The sequence below is a fragment of the Macaca nemestrina genome, chromosome 15, assembly GCF_043159975.1.
Source record: "Macaca nemestrina isolate mMacNem1 chromosome 15, mMacNem.hap1, whole genome shotgun sequence".
Taxonomy (NCBI): domain Eukaryota; kingdom Metazoa; phylum Chordata; class Mammalia; order Primates; family Cercopithecidae; genus Macaca; species Macaca nemestrina.
In genome coordinates this window covers 91,116,035-91,142,435 of record NC_092139.1, presented here as the reverse complement: position 1 = coordinate 91,142,435, position 26,401 = coordinate 91,116,035, and the positions used below count along the sequence as shown (strand labels likewise).

At 56.9% G+C, this 26,401-nt stretch overlaps 3 protein-coding genes across 23 annotated transcripts; 2 read left to right on the top strand and 1 right to left on the bottom strand.

Moving 5' to 3' along the window:
* The first annotated feature begins 3,729 nt into the window (after positions 1 to 3,729).
* On the top strand, positions 3,730 to 6,602 carry C15H22orf15 (chromosome 15 C22orf15 homolog). 21 transcript variants are annotated; one of them, XM_071080175.1, is made up of 8 exons: positions 3,807 to 4,070; positions 4,306 to 4,422; positions 4,827 to 4,913; positions 5,000 to 5,142; positions 5,379 to 5,453; positions 5,533 to 5,642; positions 6,029 to 6,197; positions 6,462 to 6,602. In XM_071080175.1, the coding sequence occupies exons 4-8, from the start codon at positions 5,083 to 5,085 to the stop codon at positions 6,471 to 6,473; spliced, it is 426 nt and encodes a 141-aa protein (XP_070936276.1). In that variant the 5' UTR covers positions 3,807 to 4,070; positions 4,306 to 4,422; positions 4,827 to 4,913; positions 5,000 to 5,082; the 3' UTR covers positions 6,474 to 6,602. The 21 variants fall into 21 exon arrangements, 19 of the variants coding, with proteins under 19 accessions (XP_070936268.1, XP_011766730.2, XP_011766728.2 ...); XM_071080176.1 differs by having other exon boundaries at positions 4,979 to 5,142; XM_071080167.1 differs by lacking the exon at positions 4,306 to 4,422 and having other exon boundaries at positions 3,730 to 4,070.
* Positions 6,575 to 8,744, bottom strand: LOC105497393 (coiled-coil-helix-coiled-coil-helix domain containing 10). Its single transcript, XM_011768431.2, has 4 exons — positions 8,596 to 8,744; positions 8,135 to 8,354; positions 6,869 to 7,016; positions 6,575 to 6,767 (listed from the first exon to the last, which is right to left on the bottom strand). The coding sequence occupies exons 1-4, from the start codon at positions 8,634 to 8,636 to the stop codon at positions 6,748 to 6,750; spliced, it is 429 nt and encodes a 142-aa protein (XP_011766733.1). The 5' UTR covers positions 8,637 to 8,744; the 3' UTR covers positions 6,575 to 6,747.
* A 5,165-nt stretch (positions 8,745 to 13,909) lies between these two features.
* Positions 13,910 to 25,723, top strand: LOC105497394 (matrix metallopeptidase 11). The gene is made up of 8 exons (XM_011768432.3): positions 13,910 to 14,039; positions 20,604 to 20,833; positions 21,776 to 21,919; positions 21,999 to 22,132; positions 22,276 to 22,517; positions 22,610 to 22,826; positions 23,632 to 23,889; positions 24,811 to 25,723. The coding sequence occupies exons 1-8, from the start codon at positions 13,932 to 13,934 to the stop codon at positions 24,942 to 24,944; spliced, it is 1,467 nt and encodes a 488-aa protein (XP_011766734.1). The 5' UTR covers positions 13,910 to 13,931; the 3' UTR covers positions 24,945 to 25,723.
* The last annotated feature ends 678 nt before the right edge of the window (positions 25,724 to 26,401 follow it).

Sequence of the window (26,401 nt, the reverse complement as noted above, 5' to 3'; positions counted from 1 at the left end):
AAGGCCACTCCAGGCCTGGAGCCTCAGCTCTGATAGTCACCATCTGCCATCCAAGGATCTCCTCTTCATCGCCACCAAGAAGTGAATCAAGAGACTCTATCTTGACTGTCATGGAGATACCCTGAGGAGGTGTCAAGAATGGAGTGGGACCTGGGAAGGGGCTATATAGCCTCCCCAAGGGAATTCTGGAGGCTGTGAGTTAAAAAGAGGGCACTGTTTTTTGTCTTTTTTTTTTAGTCAGAGTCTCACTGTGTCGCCCAGGCTGAAGCGTAGTGGTATGATTTTAATTAATTTCTGCCTTCAACTGGGCTCAAGTGATCCTCCCACCTCAGCCTCCCCGAGGAGCTGGGACTACAAGTGTGAGCCACCACGCCCAGCTAATGTTTTTATTTTTTATTTTTTATTTTTTTTTTGGAGATGGAGTCTCGCTATGTCACCCAGGCTGGAGTGCAGTGGCGCAATCTCGGCTCACTGCAACCTCTGCCTCCCGGGTTCACGCCATTCTCCTGCCTCAGCCTCCTGAGTAGCTGGGACTACAGGCGCCCACCACCACGCCCGGCTAATTTTTTTTATTTGTTTAGTAGAGACAGGGTTTCACCGTGTTAGCCAGGATGGTCTTGATCTCCTGACCTTGTGATCCATCCGCCTCAGCCTCCCAAAGTGCTGGGATTACAGGCGTGAGCCACCGCGCCCGGCCTAATGTTTTTATTTTTACAGAGATGAGGCCTTGCTATGTTGGCCCAGGCTGGGGAGATCCCAACTTCCAGTGATCTGCCCGCCTCGGCCTCCCAAAGTGTTGGGATTACAGGCATGAGCCACTGCGCCTGGCCACCCCATGTTTAAATAAGTTTGGGAAGTGCTGCCTGTTTCTGCAATACTGATTGGAGTGCTTATTACATCAAGGTGCTGAGCACAGAGACAGCTCTTTGAAATGTATCACACTTAATCCTCACCACAGCCCTGCTAAGTCATGGGTCACACCCCTCTTTTACAGATGGAAACACCAAGGCAGTCCAAAGGAAAGCGCTTATCCAGAGCCAGAGTCTGACAATGGCAGGCTTCATGAAAGACTCAGTTTTCCTCCACCCTCACTGTCCAGAACTCTGCCTGCAAAGGGCAGGACACAGCTGAATCATGGGGGCTGGGAGCACTTCTAAAACTTTGGGGTAAGGCAGCTGGGAAAAGGGAGGCGCTGTTCCAGGCATCCACCTGGTGCCCTGGCTAGAGAGGTCTGGTGGAGGGTCATGGGGTGGGGGCAGGAGACAGAAGTGGAGAGACAGAGACAGAGGGGAGGCAGTAAGCAGGATGGAAAGAGAAAGGATAATGAAAAGAGACATGGAGAAAAAAAGTCAAAGAAAGGATGAACACGGAGAGGCAAAAAAAACAATGTGAGGCCGGGAGCAGTGGCTTGCACCTATAATCCCACCACTTTGGGAGGCCAAGGCAAGAGGATCGCTTGACCCCAGGAGTTCAAGACCAGTCTAGGCAACATAAGGAGACTCCGTCTCTACAAAATTAAAAAAAAAAATTTCAACAGGCATGGTGGCATGCACCTGTAGTCCCAGCTACTCAGGAAGCTGAAGTGGGAGGATTGCTTGAGCCAGGGAGGCCAAAGCTACAGTGAGCTGTGATTGTGCCACTGCACTGCAGCCTGGGCAACAGAGTAAGACCCTGTTTCAAAAAAAAAAGAGAACAGAAAAGAAGAAAGGAAGGAAGGAAAAGAAAGAAAAAGAGAGAAAGAAAAAAGAAAGAGAAGGAAAGAAAGAAAGAAAGAAAGAAAGAAAGAAAGAAAGAAAGAAAGAAAGAAAGAAAGAAAGAAAGAAAAGAAAGAAAGAGAGAGAGAGAGAGAGAAAGGAAGGGAAAGCAAGCCAGCCAGCCAGGCGCAGTGGCTCACACCTGTAATCCCAGCACTTTGGGAGGCCGAGGGGGGCGGATGACCTGAGGTCAGGAGTTCGAGACCAGCCTGACCAACATGGAGAAACCCTGTCTCTACTAAAAATACAAAATTAGTTGTGTGTGGTGGCACATGCCTGTAATCCCAGCTGCTTGGGAGGCTAGGGCAGGAGAATCGCTTGAACCGGGGAGGCGGAGGTTGCGGTGAGCCAAGATTGCACCATTGTACTCCAGCCTGGGCAACAAGAGCAAAACTCCGTCAAAAAAAGAAAGGAAGGAAGGAAGGGAGGGAGGGAGGAAGAGAAAGGAAAAAAGGAAGAAAGGGAAAGGGGCGGGGGGAGAGGAGGGGAGAGGAGAGAGAATGTGAAATCTAGACAGAAAGAAAAAGAAGACAGAGAGGAGGGGAACAAGAAGGGGAGAGACTGGGAGAAGCAGACAAATGCAAAATACATGAAATGGCTGGGCGCGGTGGCTCATTCCTATAATCTCAGTACTGTGGGAGGCCAAGGCATGCGGATCACCTGAGGTCAGGATATCGTGACCAGCCTGACCTTCCTCATCTCTACTAAAAATATAAAAATTAGCCAGGCGTGGTGGCTGGCACCTGTAATACCAGCTACTCGGGAGGCTGAGGCAGGAGAATCGCTTGAACCCAAAAGGCAGAGGTTGCAGTGAGCCAAGATTGCACCACTGCACTCCAGCATGGCTGACAGAGCGAGACTCCTTCTCAAAAAAATAAAAATAAATAGGTCAGGCTTGGTGGCTCAGCACTTTGGAAGGCCAAGGTGGGCAGATTATTTGAGGTCAGGAGTTCGAGACCAACCTGACCAACATGGCGAAACCCCATCTTTATTAAAAATACAAAAAAAGGCCGGGCGCGGTGGCTCATGTCTGTAATCCCAGCACTTTGGGAGGCCGAGGCAGGTGGATCACGAGGTCAGGAGATCGAGACCATCCTGGCTAACATGGTGAAACCCCATCTCTACTGAAAATACAAAAAAAATTAGCTGGCCATGGTGGCGGGCAACTGTAGTCTCAGCTACTCAGGAGACTGAGGCAGGAGAATGGCATGAACCCAGGAGGCAGAGCTTGCAGTGAGCCGAGATCGCACCACTGCATTCCAGCCTGGGTGACAGAGTGAGAGTCCGTCTCAAAACAAACAAACAAACAAAAAACTAGCCAGGTGTAGTGGTGCACACCTGTAGTCCCAGTTACTCGGGAGGCTGAGGCAGGAGAATCACTTGAACTCGGGAGGCGGAGGTTGCAGTGAGCCGAGACCGTGCCACTGCACTATAGCCTGGGTGACAGAGGGAGATTCCATCTCAAAAAAAAAAAAAAAAACAAAACAATAATAATAATAATTAATGAGCATAATAAATAAATAAAAGACAGGAAATGACGGTGAGAGCCTGTGTGAGGGACTAGCTAATGGCGAGTGCTAACAAGGAGGTGCTTGTGACCTGCTATGGACCTGGAATTTGGGGGTAATGGAAATGTTCTGTATCTTCACTGTGGTGGTGGTTATATGAGAGTTGGCGAAATTTGAAAACACCAGAAAGGGTGAACTTTACTGTACTGTATGTAAATGACACTTCATCCAGCGGAGGTGGTTCACAACTGCAATCCCAGCACTTGTGGGAAGCTGGGGCAGGAGAATTGCTTGAGCCCAGAAGTTCGAGACCAGCCTGGGCAACATAGGGAGACTCTCTCTAAAAAAAAACAATCAGTCCCAATGATGGCATTCCCCGCCTCAGGGAATGCCAGCGCCCACTTCTTCTGCCACCCCTCCCCCATGGGTCCCGTTAACGGATACAGGGAGGAAGGCATTTCCTGCCTAGATGTCTCCGCCCCCACTGCCATGGAGACCAGCTTGGAAGCTTAGGGGAGCTGCTGTGGCCCAGGGCTCAGTGGGGAGGACTAGGAGGCCAGGAGTCTTGGACTAGCTGCAGGGTTTGAACTAGGCTGAAGCAGCAGAACCACAGAGGTGGCTGAGCAGGGGTCTGGCCCTGGGGCCACCCAGCCACACTCACACACCCACTTCTCCCTCCAGAGCCCTGCCCTGAAGCAGGTCTCTGCTCCAGGCCTTTCCTTAGTTGGGGAATCGGGAGTTGGAGGATCAAAGTCCCCCATATCTCCCTCCCCCGCTGCAGCTATGTTTATCAAGGTGATGTTTGGGGGTAAGTGGGGTCCCCTGTCTTGGCAGGCGGGTGGGGGGATGAGCACACTCAGAAGCTGCTTCCATCCGCCCTTGGGGAGGGTGGGGAGGTAATGGCGGGAAAGATGGGAGTGGTGCAGATGGCAGGGGTCGGGGAAGCGGCTCTGTGAGGAGGCAAAGCGAGCACCTGGAGCAAGTCCCTTAAAGGGAAAACCCGAGCTGAGTCCTGCTCATTCACGAGGACTCCTCTCGGCCAGCGTCCGCCGCATCACCCTGGAGCAGGTTTTTAAACCGCACAATCTCTTCGCCATTCAATCCGTGATCCTCAAGCTTCAGCGTGCATCAGACACCTGAAACTCTAGCCACAGTTGCAGGTTCCCCGTCCGTCCGGCTGGAGGCGGGTCGGCCCTGTGCGGTGGTGGAGGGGAAGAGGGGAGTTGGTAGGGGAGGGAGTGCGGGGACGGGCTGGGTCCCGTAGGGGGGGCGGCCCGGGAGGAGGCTGGGCTGGCGCGCACTTCATGCTTTGCAGGACTCAAGAGACCAACACTTGGGTCACCCTATATGGGAGAAAAGTCAACACACACGGGAGATGGATGGAGGGGTCTCCAAGGAAGTTTAAGCAACAGATGTCGGAGCTGTTTTGCCTGGGGCACAGTCCTAGCCCCCTAGGCCCAGTCGCAGCTCTGGGAAAGGGAAAGATGGGAAGGAGAGACAGAGGACCCCAGATGTGGAGGAAGGTAAGAGATCCCACATGCTCACCTTTGCCCTTCCTCCACAGCCGGCTGCTCCGTGCTGGTGAACACCTCTTGCAGGCTGGTGAACCTCACCGCCCACCTGAGGCAGAAAGCAGGGTTGCCCCCAGATGGTGAGGAGACAGGGAGGAGAAGGAGGGGCTGAGGGGTCCCAGGCAGGGGTGCCAGCCCTGCCCAGCCTCTCTCCATGTCCTCTCAGCGACCATTGCTCTCCTGGCGGAGGACGGCAACCTAGTGAGCCTGGAGGAGGACCTGAAGGAAGGGGCTGCATGGACCCAAACCATGGGCAACTCCCTGCTGAAGGAGCGAGCCATATATGTCCTCGTTCGAACCATCAGTAAGGTGGCCCAAGCTTCTCTCCCCTGCAGCTATGTTAGAATGTAAGAGGGGAGCGTAGCAGACCATAGACCACCCAAGGCCCTGTCCAGCCTCCCACCTCAGCTGGGGACCTAGCCCCATTCCATCCCTACCCCATGCTCTGCCCCCAGCCTGGACTAGCAAACAGTTCCAGAGTGAGAGGCAGAGTAGGGACCATCAGGCCAGTCAGGTGTCCTTCATCCTCTCTCCACATGCCACAGAGGGAGAGGACATGGTCCCCACCCGCTATGAGTCCCTACTGGAGAACCTGGATGACCATTACCCAGAGCTGGCAGGTGAGTGTCAGGGTACAGCCCAGGGGGAGGGCACACCTTCTCCCTAGCCCCTACCAGCAGGACTTCCCGGGCCTTCCAGAGGAACTGCGCAGGCTGTCAGGCCTCTCCTCTGCGGGCCACAACTGGAGGAAGCGCATGGGCACCCGGCGTGGCCGCCATGAGCAAAGCCCCACTTCGAGGCCCAGAAAGGTGAGCTCCCTGCCACCCAGGAGTTGCTAGCTGGGACCGGGAGCCAGGTACGGAGGAGATATGGACACCCAGGGAGACACCCAGAGTGGGACCCCTTCCTGTGGGAGGGACACATACGATGAGAGGCAGACCCTCAACAGCAACTCCACGCACCTATACCCCCAGACGGAACACACTGTACCCTGAGACAGGTCCCTACCACCCCACTGGAATGCCAGCTCACTAAGGGCTGGAATGTCCTCAGGCTTCACAGATGTGGCATAGGGGCTGGCACACAGTAGCAGCTCAGTGCACAACTGCTGGACGAACTCAACGAAGGCGGCAGCATGTTGTGTGATGGCACAGCCCACACTGGGTTCGAAGGGCTTGTTCTTCCATTCTGGCAGGCCCGGGGACCTGGCACACTACTGCCAACTAGCCAAGTTGGACTCAGACCCAAGGGGGTTAGCCATGACCTCTGCCTTGTGTGATCAGGTGCAAACAGACAGCAACCCAGCACGACTCCTCTTGCAGAATCTGGAATTGCTGAGAAGTTGCATCAGCAAGAGGGGCAAGGTCAGACAGGATTTAAGGCTGCTGGGGGCACCTAAGCTGTGGGTGCAGAGAATGGGATGCGGAGGCAGAGACAAGAAGGGTAGAGGTGGCAGGTATCCCTGAGAAGGGGGAGAACCATGAGTTCATCCTGGCATTCCACCCTCAGAGTCAGATGCCCTTGGGATCACCTACTAATGCCTCTCCACCACACTCTAGACTGCCCAAGGTATCTGTCCTGTGCTAACCACAGTGCAGATTGCAACAGGGCTCCTCCTCCCCACCCAGGGCCCTGATTAAGGTGATGGATTGCACACTGTAGTGAGACATCCATCCTGACCCCACCTCATCAGCCAGGGAGCTCCCTGAAGACAGGCCATCGAGAGAGGCACACAACAGGCTGTGGTCTAAAATAAACTTTTAATTGCACATTTGTGTCTTAGGTTATCTGTGGGGTGAGAAACCTCCTCACTTCCAATCCCAGCTATCCGGGTACAATCTGGTGTTGTGGTCTGGCTGTCGGCGAGGGGTAGAGGTGGGTGCAGGACTGGCCCCCAAGTTTGCACCAACCTCTTCAGGGCAGTGAGCTCAGACCTGTGAAGGGAGGAGCAGCACAGGCTGGTGGTCAGCCTGCAGGTGCAAGAGGAGGGTAGGCCTCTCCCCATCCCCACCTGGGTCGGGGTCCACCCACTCACCATGGTTGTACTTGCACTGCTTCAGGGCCTCGCTGAAGCCCTCACACAGGGACAGGTCACTCTGAGTGGTCGAACAGTCCAGGAACTGCCTGATCTCATAGGCGCAGGGCCCCATCTCCAGGTGCTGGGGGGCAGTGGGGGTGGGGACCTGGGGGTACAGTGCAAGAGGCTGCAGGATCAGCTTGGAGTTGGTACCTGGAGGTGCGTTTCAAAGCTGGGGCCACCTGCCCCTCCCCACATCCCCAGCCTGGGTGCCCCAAGGGTCCTAGGCAGGCTGAGTGACCCAGCAGTGGAGGCGGCTACAGACAGCGTGTTTCTGCTGCCTTCTTTTTCTTTCCTTTTTTTTTTTTTTTTTTTTTTTGAGATGGAGTCTCACTCTGTCACCTAGAGCGGAGTGCAGTGGCATAGTCTCGGCTCACTGCAACCTCCGCCTCCTGGGTTCAAGCGGTTGTCCTGCCTCAGCCTCCCAAGTAGCTGGGACTACAGGTGCCTGCCACCATGCCCAACAAATGTTTGTATTTTTAGTAGAAACGGGGTTTCACTATGTTGGCCAGGCTGGTCTTGAACTCCTGACCTCATGATCCACCTGCCTTGGCCTCCCAAAGTGCTGGGATTACAGGCGTGAGCCACTGCGCCTGGCCTCTGCTGCCTTCTAATGGGCACTTTGGGCGGGTGCAGGGGAGGGAGGAGAAGGCTCTAGAAGAGCCCAGTACTCTGCCTGGACTCTCAGAGTATGAGCCCCACCCCCACAAGTTTTAGCACCTTCCTGGCTCAGCTACACTAATCCTCATGACCCCTGACCTAGCCACAAAGCCACATTTGGCTTAGGGCTAGTGGGGTCCCCAGCAGGGGAAAGGTCATCAGGGAAGTGGCTCCCCTTCACCCTTGGGCCCAGCGGCCACAATGTGCAGACCTGGGTGCGGGGAGAACAGGGGCTCAGGAAATCCACCATCCCTCCACTCTGCTAGGGTGAGCTGACCTTGGACAAGTCTCTGAGCCCTCAGGGCCTGGGTTTCCCATCTTTAAAGGGTTGGTTGGTGTCTCTCCCTGGGAGCTTAGGGACCCTGGCCTCAAGGGAGGGGCTGGGAAGCCTGCCTCTAAGTGACACTGAACTCAAGACCAGTGGACTAGGACCCTTCCTGGGCAAAGAATCCTGGGCTGAAGCAATGGTGAGTACACGCAGGCACTCCTCACTGGACACTTGGGCAGCTCCCTGTGTGGCCTTGAGAGAATCCTGCCTCAGTTTCTCTTGGACCCGATGCTCACCTGCTGGGCAGCAGGCTGGGAAGGCTCCGAGCTCCCCCCGCTGAAGGCTCCGGTCAGGGCGCTGCCCATGACGTGTCCCACAGCGGAGCCCACGGCTACCCCTGCGGCCGTGGTCGCCATCTGAGCCATGAGCCCCGGCTGGCCCGAAGGGGCGGGTGCTGGGGCGGCTGCTGAGGGCGGTGGGTGCGCGGGCGGGTGGGCAGAGGGCGCGGCGGGGCGGCTGCGGAGGTGGGAGGAAGCAGGGTTAATCCTGGCCAGACCCCAGGCTGGGGGTGCTGCAGCTCCTGGAAACGACCCCCATAGAGGTGGACGACCCCTGTCTCCACACGTGGGTGCTGCACCCCTGCCCCTCCCCCCGCCAAGATGGCGCAGCAGCAGCCAAGGTCACTCTGCGGACGCCCTTGGGGGAGTACCTACGCTTCCCTAACCCCCTCCCCACAGGCCCCTTGTCCCCCTCACACCTGGCTGGCCGGGAGGCCATGCTGCGGCTTCCCCGAGGCATGGTGGCGGCGGCGGGACCCGGGCGACCTTAAGAGACGGCGGCAGCGGTTCTGTCGCGGGGACAAATGCCGCAGCGCTTGTCACAGCCGGCGCAAAAAAGGCGGGGCCCCGGGCGGGGCCTCAGGGACACGCCCCCAGGGGGAGGTGGCACTGCCCTCCAAGCCTGTCCCCCTTCACCCGTCCTCTGGACCTCTCCCTTCCAGCAGCTCCGGGTCTCGGCTGGAAATGGGACCTTGCTCCCTCCCTAGGCTTGGCAGGCTGTGCGGGTTCTGGGGACACGGGCCTGCGTGGCAAAACGCCGAGGGCTTAAGGAGGGGGACGGTTCCTTCTGTTAGGAGCATCGCAGAGGGCAGGGAGCGGAGTTGGGGGTTGTTGCGAGCCCTGTAGGGGAGAGGAGACGGGGAGGCGACGGGCTGGGGCCAACCGGGAAGGGGACGCGAGGTTCCAGGCCTGGCTCTGCTCTTTGCCCCCTTCCGGGCTCGGCTGTCTGCCCCCTCCCACCAGACAGGGTCTGCTGACCACCGCGTGGCCTCGGGGTCTCGGGTGGCCTAGGGCAGTGAAGCGCGACCCTGGGGAAGGCTTAGAGCAACCCATCCCCAGAACTCCCACGAGGGGGCGTCCCAACCCGTCTTCGACTGCCTGGGCCAAAATGCGCTGCCAACGCCGGCAGCCTTAGGCAGCGCCCGCGGGGGATGAGATGAGGCCCCCAGCGCGGTCCTCAACCCCACCGGATTCCCCGGGCCGGCCCCGCCACCTAGTCCCCGGCTCCGCGGGTGCAGTCTCCGACACTGACGGCCTTTACGCGACATCCAGGCAGCGTGTCTATCCCAAAGGCCTAGGAGCATTTGCCCAGCTCAGTCAAATCTAGCGCAAGTTGAAGCCTGTAGCCTCGCAATTTTAGCAGCTTGGTTCCAGGCCAGGTGAGCTGGAGCGCGGATTTAGAACGTTTTCCTGCTCTTCGGGAACGTGAGGTTTATTTATTTATTTATTTATGACATGGAGCCTTGCTCTGTCGCCCAGGCTAGAGTGCAGTGGCGATCTCGGCTCACTGCATCCTCTGCCTCCCAGAATCAAGCAATTCTCCTGTCTCAGCCTCCTGAGTAGGTGGGACTACAGGCTCATGCCACCACACCTGGCTATTTTTGTATTTTTAGTAGAGACGGGGTTTCACCATGTTGGCCAAGCTGGTCTGGAACTCCTGACCTCGTGATTCGCCCGCCTCAGCCTCCCAAAGTGCTGGGATTACAGGCATGAGCCATCGCGCCCGGCTGAACTTGAGGTTTTTATGGTCTTTTCTGGGTGACTTTGCCGTGGTTGTTATTATTACTCCTAGGTGGGGGAAGGCAGGGACTGTCCCTCATCACTGTTCGCTGTGCCCACAGAGGACTCCTGGCACCGGGATTGTGGGCAGGGTGCAACACCAAGAACAAAAGCACCCAGAATTAGGGGTGTGGGTCACCAAGTAAGAGAGGGGGCCCCTCTGTAAGGAAGGAGGAGGTCGAGGGGCGAGGGGAGCGGTGGCTGGGGCGTTTGGCCCTGCCTGGCCTGCTCAGTTCTGTGTGTGCACAGTTGTCCCCGGCCATGCATGCTCTCCATGGAAGTCAGGTGCAGCCCTGTGTTCTCACACACTGCAGTCCTTTCAGCCAGCCTGTGAACAGGGCCCTTCCCCACCCCGTCTTCAGTTTCTCCTCTCTGAAGGGGGGTGACCACCCACTTTGAGGGTGGCCTCCCAGTGAGGTGAGCACACAAAGGGTGGGCCATTCTTTCCTGGCAGACTCACCAGGCCTGGTCCAGCCGCTACTCCCTTGCTCGTGCAGTCCCTGCCACCTGGTTCCTGTTTGTCAAACCAAACAAACTGCACACTTCTCATGGTGGTCCCCTGGGCCTAAACTGTAGAGTTGTTCCTTCAGCTCCCATGGCTGATGGACTGCAGGTTCCACAAGGCATGGCCTTGCACCTCGGAGGCACCCAAGACCACTTAAGTGGGTTACACAAATGAAAATGAGGCTAAAAGGATAACATCGAAGCAGGCATTGAAATGCCAACTTTTTTTTTTTTTTTTTTTTTTTGAGACGGAGTCTTGCTCTGTCCCTCAGGCTGGAGTGCTGTGGTGCGATCTCCACTCACTGCAACTTCCGCCTCCTGGGTTCAAGCGATTCTCCTGCTTCAGCCTCCCAAGTAGCTGGGACCACAGGCGCACGCCACCATGCCCGGCTAATTTTTTGTTTTGTTGTTGTTTTGTTTTGTTTTGTTTGAGACGGAGTCTCATTCTGTTGCCAGGCTGGAGTGCAGTGGTGTGATCTCGGCTCACTGCAACCTCCACCTCCCAGGTTCAAGTGATTCTCCTGCCTCAGCCTCCCAAGTAGCTGGAACTACAGGTGAATGCCACCACGCCCAGCTAATTTTTTTGTATTTTTAGTAGAGATGGGGTTTCACCATGTTGACTAGGATGGTCTCGATCTCTTGACCTCATAATCCACCTGCCTCAGCCTCCCAAAGTGCTAGGATTACAGGCGTGAGCCACCACGCCCGGCCTGAAATGCCTACTTTTTAAAAATAAGGCACTTTAGCGGGGAACAGTGGCTCATGTCTATATCCCAGAACTTTGTGAGGCCCAGGCAGGCAGATTGCTTGAGTCCAGGAGTTCAAGACCAGCCTGGCCAACATGGTGAAACCCTGTCTCTACAAAAAATTCAAAAATTAGCAGGGCATAGTGATGCACACCTGTAGTCCCAACTACTTGGGAGGCTGAGGCAGGAGGATCGTTTGAGCCTGGAAGGTGGAGGTTTCAGTGAGCCAAGATCACACCATTGAGCAAGACCCTGTCTCAAAACAATAAAAATAAATAAAAGTGAATGACTTTAAAGAAAAGATTGTCTGCCAGGTGTGGTGGCTCATGCCTGTAATCCCAGCACTTTGGGAGGCTGAGGCGTGTGGATCACCTGAGGTCAAGAATTCAAGACCAGCCTGGCCAACATGGTGAAACCCCATCTCTACTAAAAATACAAAAATTAGCTGGGTGTGATGGTGGGCACCTGTAATCTCAGCTACACGGGAGGCTGAGGCTAGAGAATCACTTGAACCCAGGAGGCGGAGCTTGCAGTGAGCTGAGACCGCACCATTGCACTTCAGCCTGGGTTACTAGAATGAAACTCGGTCTCAAAAAAAAAAAAAGACTGGGTGCGGAGGCTCACACCTGTAATCCCAGCACTTTGGGAGGCCGAGGCGGGTGGATCACGAAGTTAGGAGACCGAGACCACGCTGGCTAACATGGTGAAACCCCCTCTCTACTATTAGCCGGGCATGGTGGTGGGCGCCTGTAGTCCCAGCTACTCAGGAGGCTAAGGCAGGAGAATGGCGTGAACCCAGGAGGCGGAGGTTGCATCAGGTTGCATCACTGCACTCCAGCCTGGGCGACAGAGCGAGACTCCGTCTCAAAAAAAAAAAAAAAAAAAGAAAAGAAAAGATTATGAACTGTCTAGGTTGTAAAAATCACTGCTGTCTTACTTCTCCTTGCCCTCTAGGAGTCTCTGTGGAGTCTTCTTGAATAAGCTGTGAAACGTTTCCCCACCCGCTTCCCTTTCTTGGCCCAGGCTTCCTGACCACAGCTTCACCTTAGAGCAGCTCAGAGCGCTGCCTGCCAGGATGGGAGCCACTGCCTGGATTGTGGCTCTGCAGGGCCACCCATGATGGAACAGGTCGCCTGGTGAGGTGGTGAGGCCCTTCATCATTTCAGGGGGTGTACAGCAGGATTGGGTAACCCCAAAAATCAGGGATAAGACTGGAGGATCCCTTCCAGAATGTGGACACACCCCCTTCTTTAAGTCTAACCTCCTTTCTTTTTTTTTTTTTTTTTTTTGAGATGGAGTTTCACTCTGTTGCCCACGCTGGAGTGCAATGGCACAATCTCGGCTTACTGCAACCTCCGCCTCCCGGGTTCAAGTGATTCTCCTGCCTCAGCCTCCTGAATAGCTGGGTTTACAGGCATGTGCCACCATGGCTGGCTAATTTTCGTATTTTTAGTAGAGATAGGGTTTCACCACGTTAGTCAGGCTGGTCTCCAACTCCTGACCTTGTGATCCACCTGCCTCAGCCTCCCAAAGTGCTGGGATTACAGGTGTGACTCACTGTGCCCCGGCCTCTCACCTCCTTTCTTTCAAGTCTCAGGTGGCTAGCCTGGAGAAGTCCCCAGGGGCTTGTTGGGCCTTGACCAGGGGACACCCTGGGGGCCCAGTACTACACTCATACACCTCCCACATCCTTCTGACAGCACCCTCCCCCCAGCTGACCAGCTAGAGGACCTCCTGACCCCTCCACTTGTCTGCTGGCATGGAAAAGCCCGGCCCCTCCCTCTTAGAGCCTCAGTTTCCCTATCTGTAAGCTTTGGTCTATCCCAAGCTGAAGGACTGGCCAGTCCCTGCCATTTGCCTCACTTTCCCCTGGGACACATTTTAATATCCCATTCCTGACCAGGTGCAATGGCTCACTCATGTAATCCCAAGCACTTTGGGAGGCCAAGGCGGGCAGATCACTTGAGGTCAGGAGTTCGAGACCAGCCTGGCAAACATGGAGAAACCCCATCTCTACTAAAAATACGAAAATTAGCCAAGCACGGTGGCACACGTCTGTGGTCCCAGTTACTTGGGAGGCTGAGGCAGGAGAATCGTTTGAACCTGGGAGGCGGAGGTTGCAGTGAGTGGAGATCAAGTCCCTGCACTCCTGCCTGGGAGAGAGAGAAACACTGTGTCTCAAAAGAAAATAATAATAATAAATAAAATAATATCCCTTTCCTCAGAGGGGCTATTGTGTCATCTTCTAGAAGGATCCATTGAGGCTCTGAGGGGTGGGGGAACTTGCTTGTGGGTAGGACCACCTGTCACAAGCTAGCAGAGGTCAGAGGTCAGGCCACCAAGGATACCCAGTGGGATCGCCTTCCAAAGGTGGGGGTACGGATGGGACCCATGAAACCCGACTCCTCTCAGACTCTAGCCAAGTCTAAGACTTTGGACGGCCACCACCCAGCGGAGAAACTGAGGCTCAGAGCGGCACGGGTTGGCCAGGGTCACCCAGCACCAGACAGGGACTTGGCCAGCCCCGAGGAAAGACCCTGTCTCCGACCCTCGACCCCGCTGGGCCGTCCCCTCCCCGTTCACCTCCCCCACCCGGGCCGCGCTGGCTAGGAGAGTTCAGAACAAAAGGCGGTGGGGGGCGGGGCCGGGGCGGGCCGGGGGTGGGGCGGAAGCTATAAGGGGCGGCGGCCCGGCGCGGCCCAGCAAGCCCAGCAGCCCCGGGGCGGATGGCTCCGGCCGCCTGGCTCCGCAGCGCGGCCCCGCGCGCCCTCCTGCTCCCGATGCTGCTGCTGCTGCTCCAGCCGCCGCCGCTGCTGGCCCGGGCTCTGCCGCCGGTGAGTGCCCGCCACTCGCCGGGCGCTCCTCGCCGAAGGGTCTCCGGGCATGCTGGCTGGGCCCAGCGGCAGATCCGGACCCAAGGGGGCGCCCCGGGTGGCCTCCTGCGCCTGGTACCCGAAACGGTTTCTGGTTCCCTCTAGGCGTGATAGACAGCGAGCTTCCAGTCCCTGCGGGCGTGAAGGGGAGCCGGCGCCGGCATCGCTCGTGCTGGTGGGACGGGACTCCACGCTGGACTCAGGCTTGCTCCCAGCGTGGGGACCTGCCTCTCGCGCTCCAGCAGCGGGTGCTGGAGTGTGCGTTGAAGGAAGTAGCAGAGGGAGTGGTTACAGGGCCCCCTGTTCATCGCAGGGACAAAGCCGAGCAGATCCCAGGCAGGTGTCAGCCTGCAGGTGTGTGGCCGCAGTTAGTACACCTCCAGGTGTGCGGTGCGATGAGGATAAAGGGAGAGCTGGGGAGGGCAGCGCTGTGCTGCGGGAAATGGGGTCTGAGCCTGGAGATGTCCCTCGCGGGCACCTGCCGGCAGCAGCTTCGGGAGGCTTGGAGCCAGGAGAACATGAGTATGAAATAGTGTGAGTGCAGTGTGTGTGACTGAGAGGTGGCTGTCAGAAAGAAGCAGGGAGAGAAAGGAAAGGGAGAATTTATGTGCTTAGGAAAGGAGAAGAAAGCCCAGGTAAGAGAGGACGGCAGAGTGAGGAGAGGAGGGACTGTCATGGAAGTGTGTGTGACAGCTTGCATGTGTCCCAAAAACTGACCCTTCCCTGGGGCACTTCCAGGCACCAGTCACACGGCCTGGGGCCAGAGCCTGGGCCACTGTGGGTCCACAGCTCCTTGGGTGCGTGGGCCACTCCACTCCACAGCGGAGGCATCCAGACAGCTCGGGCAGGGAAGGGAGCAGGAGAGGGTGACAGGCAGGAGTCTCAGGACTGGCTTGGTGAGGAGGGAGGCCTGGCCAGGCTAGGAACCTCTGTCCAGCCACTCTGGCTCTGCCCTGGGCAGCCTTGTCCTGTGCTGGCTATGGGAGCAGAAAGGGATGGGATGGGAGCGGTAGAGCGCACAGGGGGCATCTCAGTCTGGAGTCTTGCCTCCTTCCCAGCCCCTCTTGGTCCCTAGGACTTGGGACAGAGTCAGGAATCACTGTGGGTAGCCATTGAACCCACAGGTCTGGAAACTGGAGAGATCTGGGTTTGAACCATGCAACCCTGGGTGAATCCTGCCATGCCTCAGAATCTTACCTACTCTATCTCTAGGGGGTGGGAGGGGGCAATGGTGCCTACTGCTGTGCCCACTGCTGAGCAATGAGGTGATGCCAGGCTCACTAGAAACACTGTTACCTGTAGCTGCCACTTTGACACTTGTGCATGGTCAATGCTGGAGCTGGGGGCCAGCTTGGGGTGGGGTCTGAGCTGGACTGTGGTCTGTCATTCTGCAAACACGCAGGGAGCATTTGGGGTCACCTGTGATGTGTTTATCCCTAGGCTGCCTTCAGCAGGGCTGGGAGAACTCTGTAAATATTTATCCAGCCCAGTTCCCAGTTTTCAGGGTTGATGGAAGCCCTGCAGTCCGATGGACGGGATGAAGCTACCGTCCTTCCTAGAGCCAGCAGCAGAGGGGTGAGAATAGGAAAATTAGGTGAAGGCTTGAGGGAGAAGATATCCCTGCTTGCCAACTGGCTGTGCGGGTTGGGCAGGTTGCTTGACCTCTCTGAGCCTCAGAGGGTCATGATGATACCTGCATGGTGATGCTCCCGTCTTCCTCCATAGCCTAACAAGTGCCTTCCTCGAAGGCTCACCTCCCACTGACATCAGAAGGCATAGCTATAATTAATTATACCCACTAGACCGACTGCAAACTGAGGCCCAGAAAGGGGCACAATGAGCCCGATCTTCCGCAGTGGTTTCCTGGCACCCTGGGGTCCTCCCTTTCTCCCCTCTATCTGGTGCCTCCCATTTTCTGGATTGCAAGTTGACTCCGGGGCGGGGGTGACTCTGAGTCTGTAAGCTCTGCCAGGACACTAGATCAGCTGAGAAATTCCTTGAATGTGTCTGAGGCTGAGGTTTGGTGCCTGCCAGAGGAGGGTGGGGCTAAGTGAGCTAAGAACCCACCACAGGGCAGGCCAAGGGAGGCTACTGGCCAAGACAGAGGGAATGCACTGGAAGCAGGAATGCTTCTTGGGAAAGTAGGTTTTGGAGAAAAGCCAAGAGATGGAGAGACAGGGGGAAGCCCTGGATGTGGGAGGCTTGAGCCCCAGGTCTAGGCCCAGCTCTTGCATGACTTGCTGTGTGATCCCAGGCAAAGTCCTTAACCTCTCTGGGCTCTGTCTCATCTCATCCTCTGGGAAATGGGGGAGCTGTTTGTTCCTCAAATTCCCCAGGGGTGTAGTTGAGGCCAGGGGTAGCCTGTGTCTATCACCTCACCTCACTGAATCCCAAGAGTCCCGGGAAGGCCAAGCCCACCTGTCTCACAAGTAGCAAGCTGCTTGATGCCACGCCTTGTAGTTAGGGCATCTGGCCCCAGGCCAGAAAGGACTCGGAAAGATGAAGTGTGGGAGGACAGTGAGGCAGAGAGTGTGTGTCCTATCCCAGCCATGGGGAAACTGAGGCCAAGAGCTCATGGGCTCTAAAAAAATCATGGGCTCTAAAAACAACCTCACTAGCTGGAGGCCTCATTTCTAGCATCTCCTGCTCACTCACTTTCTAAGAATTCAATGAATGAGACATGGACAGGGAGAAGAGACCTTGATATGCCGGAAGACCCCGCACAAGGCGCTTCTCTTTTCTAGGTCTGAAAGTTGCCTTCTAGCTGTGGCTTCTATTTTACCATTTGAAGCCTGGAGATTTGGTTGGGAAGCTAGAGGGGAGGTGGGTGATGGGAGCTGTAGGGACTGGCAAGGGCAGATTCCCAAGGGAGGGGAGGGCCTACAGGGACAAGGAACAGGGCCAGGTAAGAGGTGCTTCTCTGTGCCAGAGGCTACAGCAGGCATTACAGAAGGATGTCATGTAGCCCTTTGCTGTGGCACCATCCCCATTTGACAGATAGAAAAGTTAAGGCTAAGAGAGGAAGATGACTTGTCTAGAGTCTCCATGTCATAGAACTAGACCTTCTGAACCTCAATGACTGGCTTTTTTTGCTACACTAAGATTGTCATGATCCAGGGGTTTGGGCATGGACTGGGTGCCTCATAAGAGAAGGACAGGAAAGGACAGTGGAAGGGGTGGGGCATGCCCATGGCTCTCCCTCTGTGGCTGTCTGCACCAGGACTCACTGGAGGGCAGAGGAAGAGATTTCTGGCCATGGGCATAGATAGAGCTGGCAGGCTAGGCTCTGGGTTGTTTGGAGCTCCCAGGGGACAGCACAGCTCTGCCCTTTCCAGAGAGGGTCTTCATACCCCTGCCAGGCTGGGGAAAGGAATCTGTTTCTCCTGTAGGTCAAGGAGGCAGTGTGGCCAGGAGGAGGAGGCAGGCCCCTCTGGCAGCCCACATCCTCCATGGGAGAACTTGGACATGTAGCATCTCCACCTTCCTGGTGGGTATTGGAAGCCCAACGAACCTGCCTGCAAAATGCCCGGGAAATAGCAGGCGCTGAATAATTTGAGTTCCTTCTCTTCTGTCACCAAGGTGAGGCCAGCCTGGGTCCCTCCTTCAGGGGAAGGGTGACTCAACCCCTGCAGAACAGAGGTAGCAGGGAGCTGGGTGGGCTGTGAGCACAGACAGTCCGCTGCCTGCCAGCTCTTATCTGAGCAAGCCGCTTAACTCCTCCAGGGCGCATTTCCTCATCTTGGAAATGAGGGTGATGATGGTGGAGTTGGTGAGAGGTTCCATCAGGGGCTAAGAGCAAGTCCATGGAGTGTTGCCAAGGTCCTAACCTGCAACCAGTGATAAGTACTTATTAACAGTAAGCCCAGGCTGGGTGCGGTGGCTCACGCCTGCAATCCCAGTACTTTGGGAGGCCGAGGAGGGTGGATCATGAGGTCAGGAGTTCAAGACCAGCCTGGCCAAGATGGTGAAACGTTATCTCTATTAAAAATACAAAAATTGGGCCGGGCATGGTGGCTCAAGCCTGTAATCCCAGCACTTTGGGAGGCCGAGACGGGCGGATCACGAGGTCAGGAGATTGAGACCATCCTGGCTAACCCGGTGAAACCCCGTCTCTACTAAAAATATACAAAAAACTAGCCGGGCGAGGTGGCGGGCGCCTGTAGTCCCAGCTACTCGGGAGGCTGAGGCAGGAGAATGGCGTGAACCCGGGAGGCGGAGCTTGCAGTGAGCTGAGATCTGGCCACTGCACTCCAGCCTGGGCGACAGAGCGAGACTCCGTCTCAAAAAAAAAAAAATACAAAAATTAGCCAGGTGTGAGGCCAGGTGCGGTGGCTCACGCCTGTAATCCCAGCACTTTGGGAGGCCGAGGCAGGCGGATCACGAGGTCAGGAGATCGAGACCATCCTGGCTAACAAGGTGAAACCCCGTCTCTACTGAAAATACAAAAAAATTAGCCAGGCGTGGCAGCATGTGCCTGTAGTCCCAGCTACTCGAGAGGCTGAGGCAGGAGAATGGAGTGAACCTGGGAGACGGAGCTTGTGGTGAGCCAAGATCATGCCACTGCACTCCAGCCTGGGCAACAGAGTGAGACTCTGTCTCAAAAAAAAAAAAAATTAGCCAGGCGTGGTGGTGGGCACCTGTAATCCCAGCTACTCGGAAGGCTGAGGCAGAGAACTGCTTGAACCCGGGAGGTGGAGGTTGTAGTGAGCCGAGATTGCGCCACTGCACTCCAGCCTGGGCAACAGAGCGAGACTCCGTCTCAAGAAAACAAAACAAAAAACCAATAAGCCCAGAATCGGCCAGAACCCACAACCCAGTGAGGCTGCGCTGTGCCAGGTAACCATGCAATAAGCAAGCTCGGAAACGGGAGGAAGCTGCTGCACAGCCTCACACCATTCCATAGCCTCTGTGTTCAGAAGGCCCCCCTTCATGGTGGGGTGTTCTTGACTCCTCAGCTCTGGGATCAGGAGCAGGGAGCGTTGGGACGCTGATCAGATCCCTGGGGTGTCTGGAGCCTGGGAGAGCTGCCAAAGGCTGAGGGTGAGGTGGGGCCTGAGTGGCTGAGCTCCTGCCCCAAATATGGCTGTGAAGAGGCTGCAGTTGCCGGGACCAGACAGGTGCTGAGTCTCTCAGCAAACAGCACAGCTCCATCCCTCTCCTTCAGTGCAGGAAGGAGACTTGGCTTCTGTGCGGTATCCAGAACCAGGCCTTAGCCTTAGCCCTGGGCTGCCAGGGTCCTGGCCTGGCCTTGCCTTGCCCTTGCTGGGTGACTTTGCATGGTCCCCAACCTCTCTGAGCTTCTGTTTTTCTCATGCACAAGAACTGTAACGTCTGCCCTGGAGACTTATAGACGGGTAGCAGGATGTAGCTCAGGTCTGAATAGCCATCTGTGGTCCTGGGGCTTTGGCGAGTGGGGCTGGGCCCCTGGTAATTAACTGTCCCCACCCTCCCCGCTTGAAGAAGGCAGGCAGATCACAGATCAGCTCCCACCTTACTCCTAGCCCTGGTGGGGTGTGACCAAAACTGCCTCTGCTAGAAGCCAGGCCTCAGTGGCCAGGTGCCCTCCCGTGTGCTGGGCCTGTGCTAGGTGCTGTACGTACCTCACCTTGTCCAGTCCACAAATCAGTGTCACCCCCAGCAGTCAGATTACACTGACTGAGGCCACACTACAGGGCTACAGCTGCTCCACACTGGGGAGGAGGTGGGGGAAATCCTGGGCAGGAGAGAGGGCAGAGCCTGCTCACAGGACAGGGACAGCATGGGGGGTGACCCAGGTGTGTCTGAACTTAGTGGACACAGGAAGAAAGGGAGGTGGAAGGCCGGGCGCGGTGGCTCAGGCCTGTAATCCCAGCACTTTGGGAGGCCGAGGTGGGCGGATCACAAGGTCAGGAGATCGAGACCACAGTGAAACCCCGTCTCTACTAAAAATACAAAAAATTAGCCGGGCGCGGTGGCGGGCGCCTGTAGTCCCAGCTACTCAGGAGGCTGAGGCAGGAGAATGGCGTGAACCCCGGAGGCGGAGCTTGCAGTGAGCCGAGATCGCGCCACTGCACTCCAGCCTGGGCAACAGCGTGAGACTCCGTCTCAAAAAAAAAAAAAAAAAAAAAAAAAAAAAAGAAAGGGAGGTGGAAGTGAATTTCTGTGGGGAGCAGGCGGAGGTTGCCTCGTGTTCCCTTGGAGGAAGATTTTTGGGGTCCATTCCTGGAGTGTATGGCTCATAGCCAGTCCCAGTGTGCCCCCACCCCCAGACCTCATTGGCCTAAGTAGCTGGAGTGGGTGACAGGCAGCCCAGGGCCCTCTACGCTGTGGGGGACAGCTTGATGCCTTGGAACAAGGTGTCAGGAAACCAGAGAGCCAGGCCGATGCCAAAGGGCCTGGCCACGTGCTGGTGCCCTTTTCCTCCCATTTGCCCTGCCACACAGTGGGCTGGGGTTGCATGTGGGTTTGCTGATGGGCCACGCCTCTAACTGTGGGCCATGTGGACCTTAGGCCTGACCAGACCCTCGTGTCATCTCTCCTGCCTAGGACACCCACCACCGCCATGCCGAGAGGAGGGGGCCACAGCCCTGGCGTGCAGCCCTGCTCAGTAGCCCGGCGCCTGCCCCTGCCACGCAGGAGGCCCCCCGGCCTGCCAGTGGCCTTAGGCCTCCCCGCTGTGGCGTGCCTGACCCACCTGATGGGCTGAGTGCCCGCAACCGACAGAAGAGGTTCGTGCTGTCTGGCGGGCGCTGGGAGAAGACGGATCTCACCTACAGGTAGGGGCCTGGGAGCAGGACACTAGAAAGCCACCTGTGTGTCCGTGGGTAAGCCAGCCTCCCTCACAGCTGCGGCTTGAGACACAGGCCAGGGGTAGATCTTTGTGTCTAACAGCCCTGTGTGCCCGCTGAACCCCAGGGGGCCATCTATGGGCAAACACCCTGAAACCCCGACTTAGACACACACACATATGGAGACCCTCCCTCAGCAGAGGGGCAGTGCCTCTGTCATCATGCAAAGAGTCCCAGCACATGCCTGCGGACAGGTGTTCAGTCACTCAGACAGCCTTTACTAGAGACCTGTGAGGACCAGGCTCTGGGACTGCATGGTGAATGAGGCAGACATAGCCCCATCCTCAGTCTGAGGTGGGTGTCAGCCATGTCATTGTCCAACTCTACCATCACAACTTGGGCTTTGAGCAGGTGGAGACAGTGGTAAGCAGGGAGAGGCAATAGTGGGCATCTCACTGGGTGACCTGGGAGGACCCTTGGCAGGTGATGGGGAAGCTGGGACTCACACATCCTGCGGGCGGGGACCCAGCCTGGGAATGAAGAATGGGCTGGTGTCACACAGCATTGGAGCTGAGACTGGGGTCTTCAGAATTTCCTAAGTGGGGGTCTGGGAACCAACAGGGGCTCAAGGAACAAAGATCTCCCCACAGTGAGTGGCACTGTCAGGTCTAGGATGGGGGTCTCGGGACCCCTAGTCCTGGTTCTTTCCACTGAATGCAGACACTTGTGTTTGCCTAAGTATGAGCAAACCACATACACATGTGCCTGTGTGGCCAGGGAGACCAGTGCGCTGAAGCTGAGGCCCAGAGCACACCTGGCCTGTGTCCTCAGTGTTCACACACCCACCAAGCATCCAGGGGCAACTCCTGGTGCCGCAGCCATCGGGGGCTGGCCCTTCCCTGAGGCCCAGGCCCCTCCCTCTCCCTCCAGGATCCTTCGGTTCCCATGGCAGCTGGTGCAGGAGCAGGTGCGGCAGACGATGGCAGAGGCCTTAAAGGTATGGAGTGATGTGACGCCACTCACCTTCACTGAGGTGCACGAGGGCCATGCTGACATCATGATCGACTTCGCCAGGTGAATGGGTGGCCTGGGACCCCTCCGGGAACAGCCTCACCTGCCAGCAGCCACTGACCCCGCCCCCACCCATCTGTAGGTACTGGCATGGGGACGACCTGCCGTTTGATGGGCCTGGGGGCATCCTGGCCCATGCCTTCTTCCCTAAGACTCACCGAGAAGGGGATGTCCACTTCGACTATGATGAGACCTGGACTATCGGGGATGACCAGGGTATGGGCTGGGGACCCATTTTCCAGATGGGGCAACTGAAGATCATAAAGAATGGGGACTCGCCAAGGTCACTGAGCTGGGGTCTGGAGCTGGATGTCCTGGGCAGGAGGTTCGGGGGTTGCTGAGCCACCTCCCTTTTCCAGGCACAGACCTGCTGCAGGTGGCAGCCCATGAATTTGGCCACGTACTGGGGCTGCAGCACACAACAGCCGCCAAGGCCCTGATGTCTGCCTTCTACACCTTCCGCTACCCGCTGAGTCTCAGCCCAGATGACCGCAGGGGCATTCAACACCTATATGGCCAGCCCCGGCCCACTGTTACCTCCAGGACCCCAGCCCTGGGCCCCCAGGCTGGGATAGACACCAATGAGATTGCATCGCTGGAGGTGAGGCCCTGCCCGCCAGTCCCCCTGCTCCTCTGCTGGCCGCTGTGGCTGCAACGTATGCCCTCGGCATGTGTCCCTCTCTCCCCCCACAGCCGGATGCCCCACCAGATGCCTGCGAGGCCTCCTTTGACGCGGTCTCCACCATCCGAGGCGAGCTCTTTTTCTTCAAAGCGGGCTTTGTGTGGCGCCTGCGTGGGGGCCAGCTGCAACCCGGCTACCCAGCATTGGCCTCTCGCCACTGGCAGGGACTGCCCAGCCCTGTGGACGCTGCCTTTGAGGATGCCCGGGGCCACATTTGGTTCTTCCAAGGTGAGTGGGGGTTGGGGATATGCTCAAGAGACTTCCCAGAGCCAGGAATGTTATGGCCAAAGGCAGGAACAGACAGACGGATCCTCAGGGACACAGTGGACAGGGAGAGGTGCCCCAAAGCCTGGGGGCCAAGGAAGAGAGTGTGGTTTGCTCCTCAGGCACAGGTAGGAGGCTCCCGGAGATGGCTCTTGAGATAGGAGCAGCATGGAAGGGATTGCACGGTGGGGCATTCAACTCTCATAGCCACCCCATGGGGCAGGGTTCTAGAGATGCGGCCTCTGGGGCTCCCAGGCAGTGAAGTGACTCACCAAGAGTGTAGCTGGGAAGAGGCAGGGCAGGGAATTGATACAGGTCTGTCATCCTAGAGCTGGGATTTCCATCTTCAACTGGCAGAGATGAGAGCCTGGAGCATTGCAGATGCCAGGGACTTCACAAATGAAGGCACAGCATGGGAAACCTGCATGGGTTCCAGGGCAGCCCACCCTGCAGGGGCCCAGGGAGTGGTCAGCAGGCATTTGTCATGGCCAAATGCCAGTGGAAGGAGCAGGCACCCAGACAGCCCTCCACTGATGAGAGTAACCTCGCCCATGCGCTAGTTTACAGAGCATTCACTGCCCCAGCTTATCCCAGGCCTCCCACTTCTCTCTGCGGGTGGGGTGCTGAGCAGGCATTATTGGCCTGCATGTTTTACTAATGAGGAAACTGTGGCTGGGAGAGTCTGTGGTGGGAGTCAAGCAGGTCCACGGTGGCTGGGCATGGCAGTGGTGGCTGGGCAGGTCCTTGCAGCCTCTTCCCTCTCCGGCAGGTGCTCAGTACTGGGTGTATGACGGTGAAAAGCCAGTCCTGGGCCCCGCACCCCTCACTGAGCTGGGCCTGGTGAGGTTCCCGGTCCATGCCGCCTTGGTCTGGGGTCCTGAGAAGAACAAGATCTACTTCTTCCGAGGCAGGGACTACTGGCGTTTCCACCCCAGCACCCGGCGTGTAGACAGTCCCGTGCCCCGCAGGGCCACTGACTGGCGAGGGGTGCCCTCTGAGATCGACGCTGCCTTCCAGGATGCTGATGGTGCGTTGGGGGTGGGGTAGCTGGTAGGAGGTGGGCACAGCAGCCGCATCTCCAACCTGGTGGTGGCTGGGCTCCTACATGCCTGCAACAGGAAGCCTGGCTCTTCACAGGACCTTTGCCCAGCGCCATCTGCCCTCCTCTCGGTGGCCAGCTAGTGCTGCATTCCATGTTGCAGATGAGCAGACTGAGGGTCAGAGAAGTGCAAGGTCTTACCCTGGTTCCTCAGCCACAGCCAGTAGAACAATAATCTGCCGTACACTGAGGGCCAACAATGCTCTAAGCTCCTTACTGGTCTCATCCAGTTCTCAGAACAGCCCCCTGATGTAACACCTGTTATGAACCCAGTTTCCAGAGGAGCAAACAGAGGCTCAGGCAATGAGGCCCCTAACCTCAACCTCTACCCTGATGGTCCCTGCTCCTAACCACTGACCCACCCAGCCTCCCACAACCACAGAGGGCTAGAGCCAGTCCAGTGCTCCCTCCCCTGCTGGGCTCCTCTTCTGTGTTCTTTCTCCCACATCAGGACCCACTGGGACAGCTATCCTAGGATAGCCTCCAGCTCCAGGACTCCGGATGCCCGTCAACAGCCTGGTTAATGGGTGCAGGAGAGAGTGATGTGGAGGGTGGTAGGGGCAACGGGACTTGCTTTCCTGAGAGGTGGGACTCAGGCCTCTGAGGCTATGGGTACCTGTCAGGCTGGGTATTAGCCCAGCCCAGATTCCGCGGCAGGCAGAAGGGCTCCCTAGAGGGAAGAGAGGTTCCAAAAGGCTGGCCCTGGATCCTGCAGGACTCGAGGAACTCAACAGTGGCCAAGGGCTGCTCACCCAGCCCTCCCTTAGTGCCCATCCCTGGGCATAGCCTGACAGGCAGGAGTAGGGCCCAGTGTCCACTTGCCTAGGCTTGACCACCTTCTCTTCTCAGGTTATGCCTACTTCCTGCGCGGCCGCCTCTACTGGAAGTTTGACCCTGTGAAGGTGAAGGCTCTGGAAGGCTTCCCCCGTCTCGTGGGTCCCGACTTCTTCGGCTGTGCCGAGCCTGCCAACACTTTCCTCTGACCATGGCTTGGATGCCCTCAGGGGTGCTGACCCCTGCCAGGCCACGAATATCAGGCTAGAGACCCATGGTCATCTTTGTGGCTGTGGGCACCAGGCATGGGACTAAGCCCATGTCTCCTCAGGGGGATGGGGTGGGGTACAACCACCATGACAACTGCAGGGAGGGCCACGCAGGTCGTGGTCACCTGCCAGCAACTGTCTCAGACTGGGAAGGGAGGCTTTGGCATGACTTAAGAGGAAGGGCAGTCTTGGGCCAGCTATGCAGGTCCTGGCAAACCTGGCTGCCCTGTCTCCATCCCTGTCCCTCAGGGTAGCACCATGGCAGGGCTGGGGGAACTGAAGTGTCCTTGCTCTATCCCTGTTGTGAGGTTCCTTCCAGGGGCTGGCACTGAAGCAAGGGTGCTGGGGCCCCGTGGCCTTCAGCCCTGGCTGAGCAACTGGGCTGTAGGGCAGGACTACTTCCTGAGGTCAGGTCTTGGTAGGTGCCTGCATCTGTCTGCCTTCTGGCTGACAATCCCGGAAATCTGTTCTGCAGAATCCAGGCCAAAAAGTTCACAGTCAACTGGGGAGGGGGATTCTTCATGCAGGAGACCCTGGGCCCTGGAGGCTGCAACATACCTCAATCCTTTCCCAGGCCGGATCCTCCTGAAGCCCTTTTTGCAGCACTGCTATCCTCCAAAGCCATTGTAAATGTGTGTACAGTGTGTATAAAGCTGCTTCTTCTTTCTTTTTTTTTTAAACTGAGGATTGTCATTAAACACAGTTGTTTTCTACCTGCCTGCTTGGTCTCTTTTTGTGAATGTTCAGCTAAGATGGGGAGGCCTGGCCGCTGTTCAGCCCTGTCCTGGGAGCCAGGGTCAAAGTCCGCCAACCTTGGGGCTGGGCACAGTGCTCAGGGCTCCTTCTGCTCCATTTCTACATCACATTTTGTTATAGTGACTTCTTAACTGGCTCCCCACTTTCCTACTTGTCCCCTCTGTTCATCCTCCAGGGTGGTGATCATTTTATCTGCTCATGCCACAGTCCAGCCTTCCATACATAGCTGTGGTTTCTGCATCCATAGGCTTAACTAACCTCAGGTAGGAAAAAAAATGTTTAAAAAAAGGATGCAAGGCCGGGCGTGGTGGCTCACACCCGTAATCCCAGCATTTTGGGAGGCCAAGGTGGGTGGATCACGAAGTCAGGAGATCGAGACCATCCTGGCTAACATGATGAAACTCCATCTCTACTAAAAATATAAAAAATTAGGTGGGCATGGTGGTGTGCACCTGTAGTCCCAGCTACTTGGGAGGCTGAGACAGGAGAATGGCGTGAACCCGGAAGGCAGAGCTTGCAGTGAGCCGAGACTGCGCCACTGCACTCCAGCCTGGGTGACAGAGTGAGACTCCATCTCAAAAAAATAAAAAATAAAAAAAGGATACGGCTGGGCGCAGTGGCTCGTGCCTGTAATCCCAGTT

Excerpts from the sequence above, each read along its gene's own strand:
- C15H22orf15 (XM_071080165.1), top strand. The coding sequence starts at position 4,046 with ATGTTTATCAAGGTGATGTTTGGGG. Across the intron at positions 5,454-5,532 it reads CCATTACCCAGAGCTGGCAG|AGGAACTGCGCAGGCTGTCA; the intron begins GTGAGTGTCAGG and ends CGGGCCTTCCAG. Across the intron at positions 5,643-6,028 it reads CCACTTCGAGGCCCAGAAAG|GCCCGGGGACCTGGCACACT; the intron begins GTGAGCTCCCTG and ends CCATTCTGGCAG.
- LOC105497393 (XM_011768431.2), bottom strand. The coding sequence starts at position 8,636 with ATGCCTCGGGGAAGCCGCAGCATGGCCTCCCGGCCAGCCAG. Across the intron at positions 8,355-8,595 it reads ATGGCCTCCCGGCCAGCCAG|CCGCCCCGCCGCGCCCTCTG; the intron begins GTGTGAGGGGGA and ends CCACCTCCGCAG. Across the intron at positions 6,768-6,868 it reads GCAGTGCAAGTACAACCATG|GTCTGAGCTCACTGCCCTGA; the intron begins GTGAGTGGGTGG and ends CTCCCTTCACAG.
- LOC105497394 (XM_011768432.3), top strand. The coding sequence starts at position 13,932 with ATGGCTCCGGCCGCCTGGCTCCGCAGCGCGGCCCCGCGCGCCCTCCTG. Across the intron at positions 14,040-20,603 it reads TGGCCCGGGCTCTGCCGCCG|GACACCCACCACCGCCATGC; the intron begins GTGAGTGCCCGC and ends TCTCCTGCCTAG. Across the intron at positions 21,920-21,998 it reads ATCATGATCGACTTCGCCAG|GTACTGGCATGGGGACGACC; the intron begins GTGAATGGGTGG and ends ACCCATCTGTAG.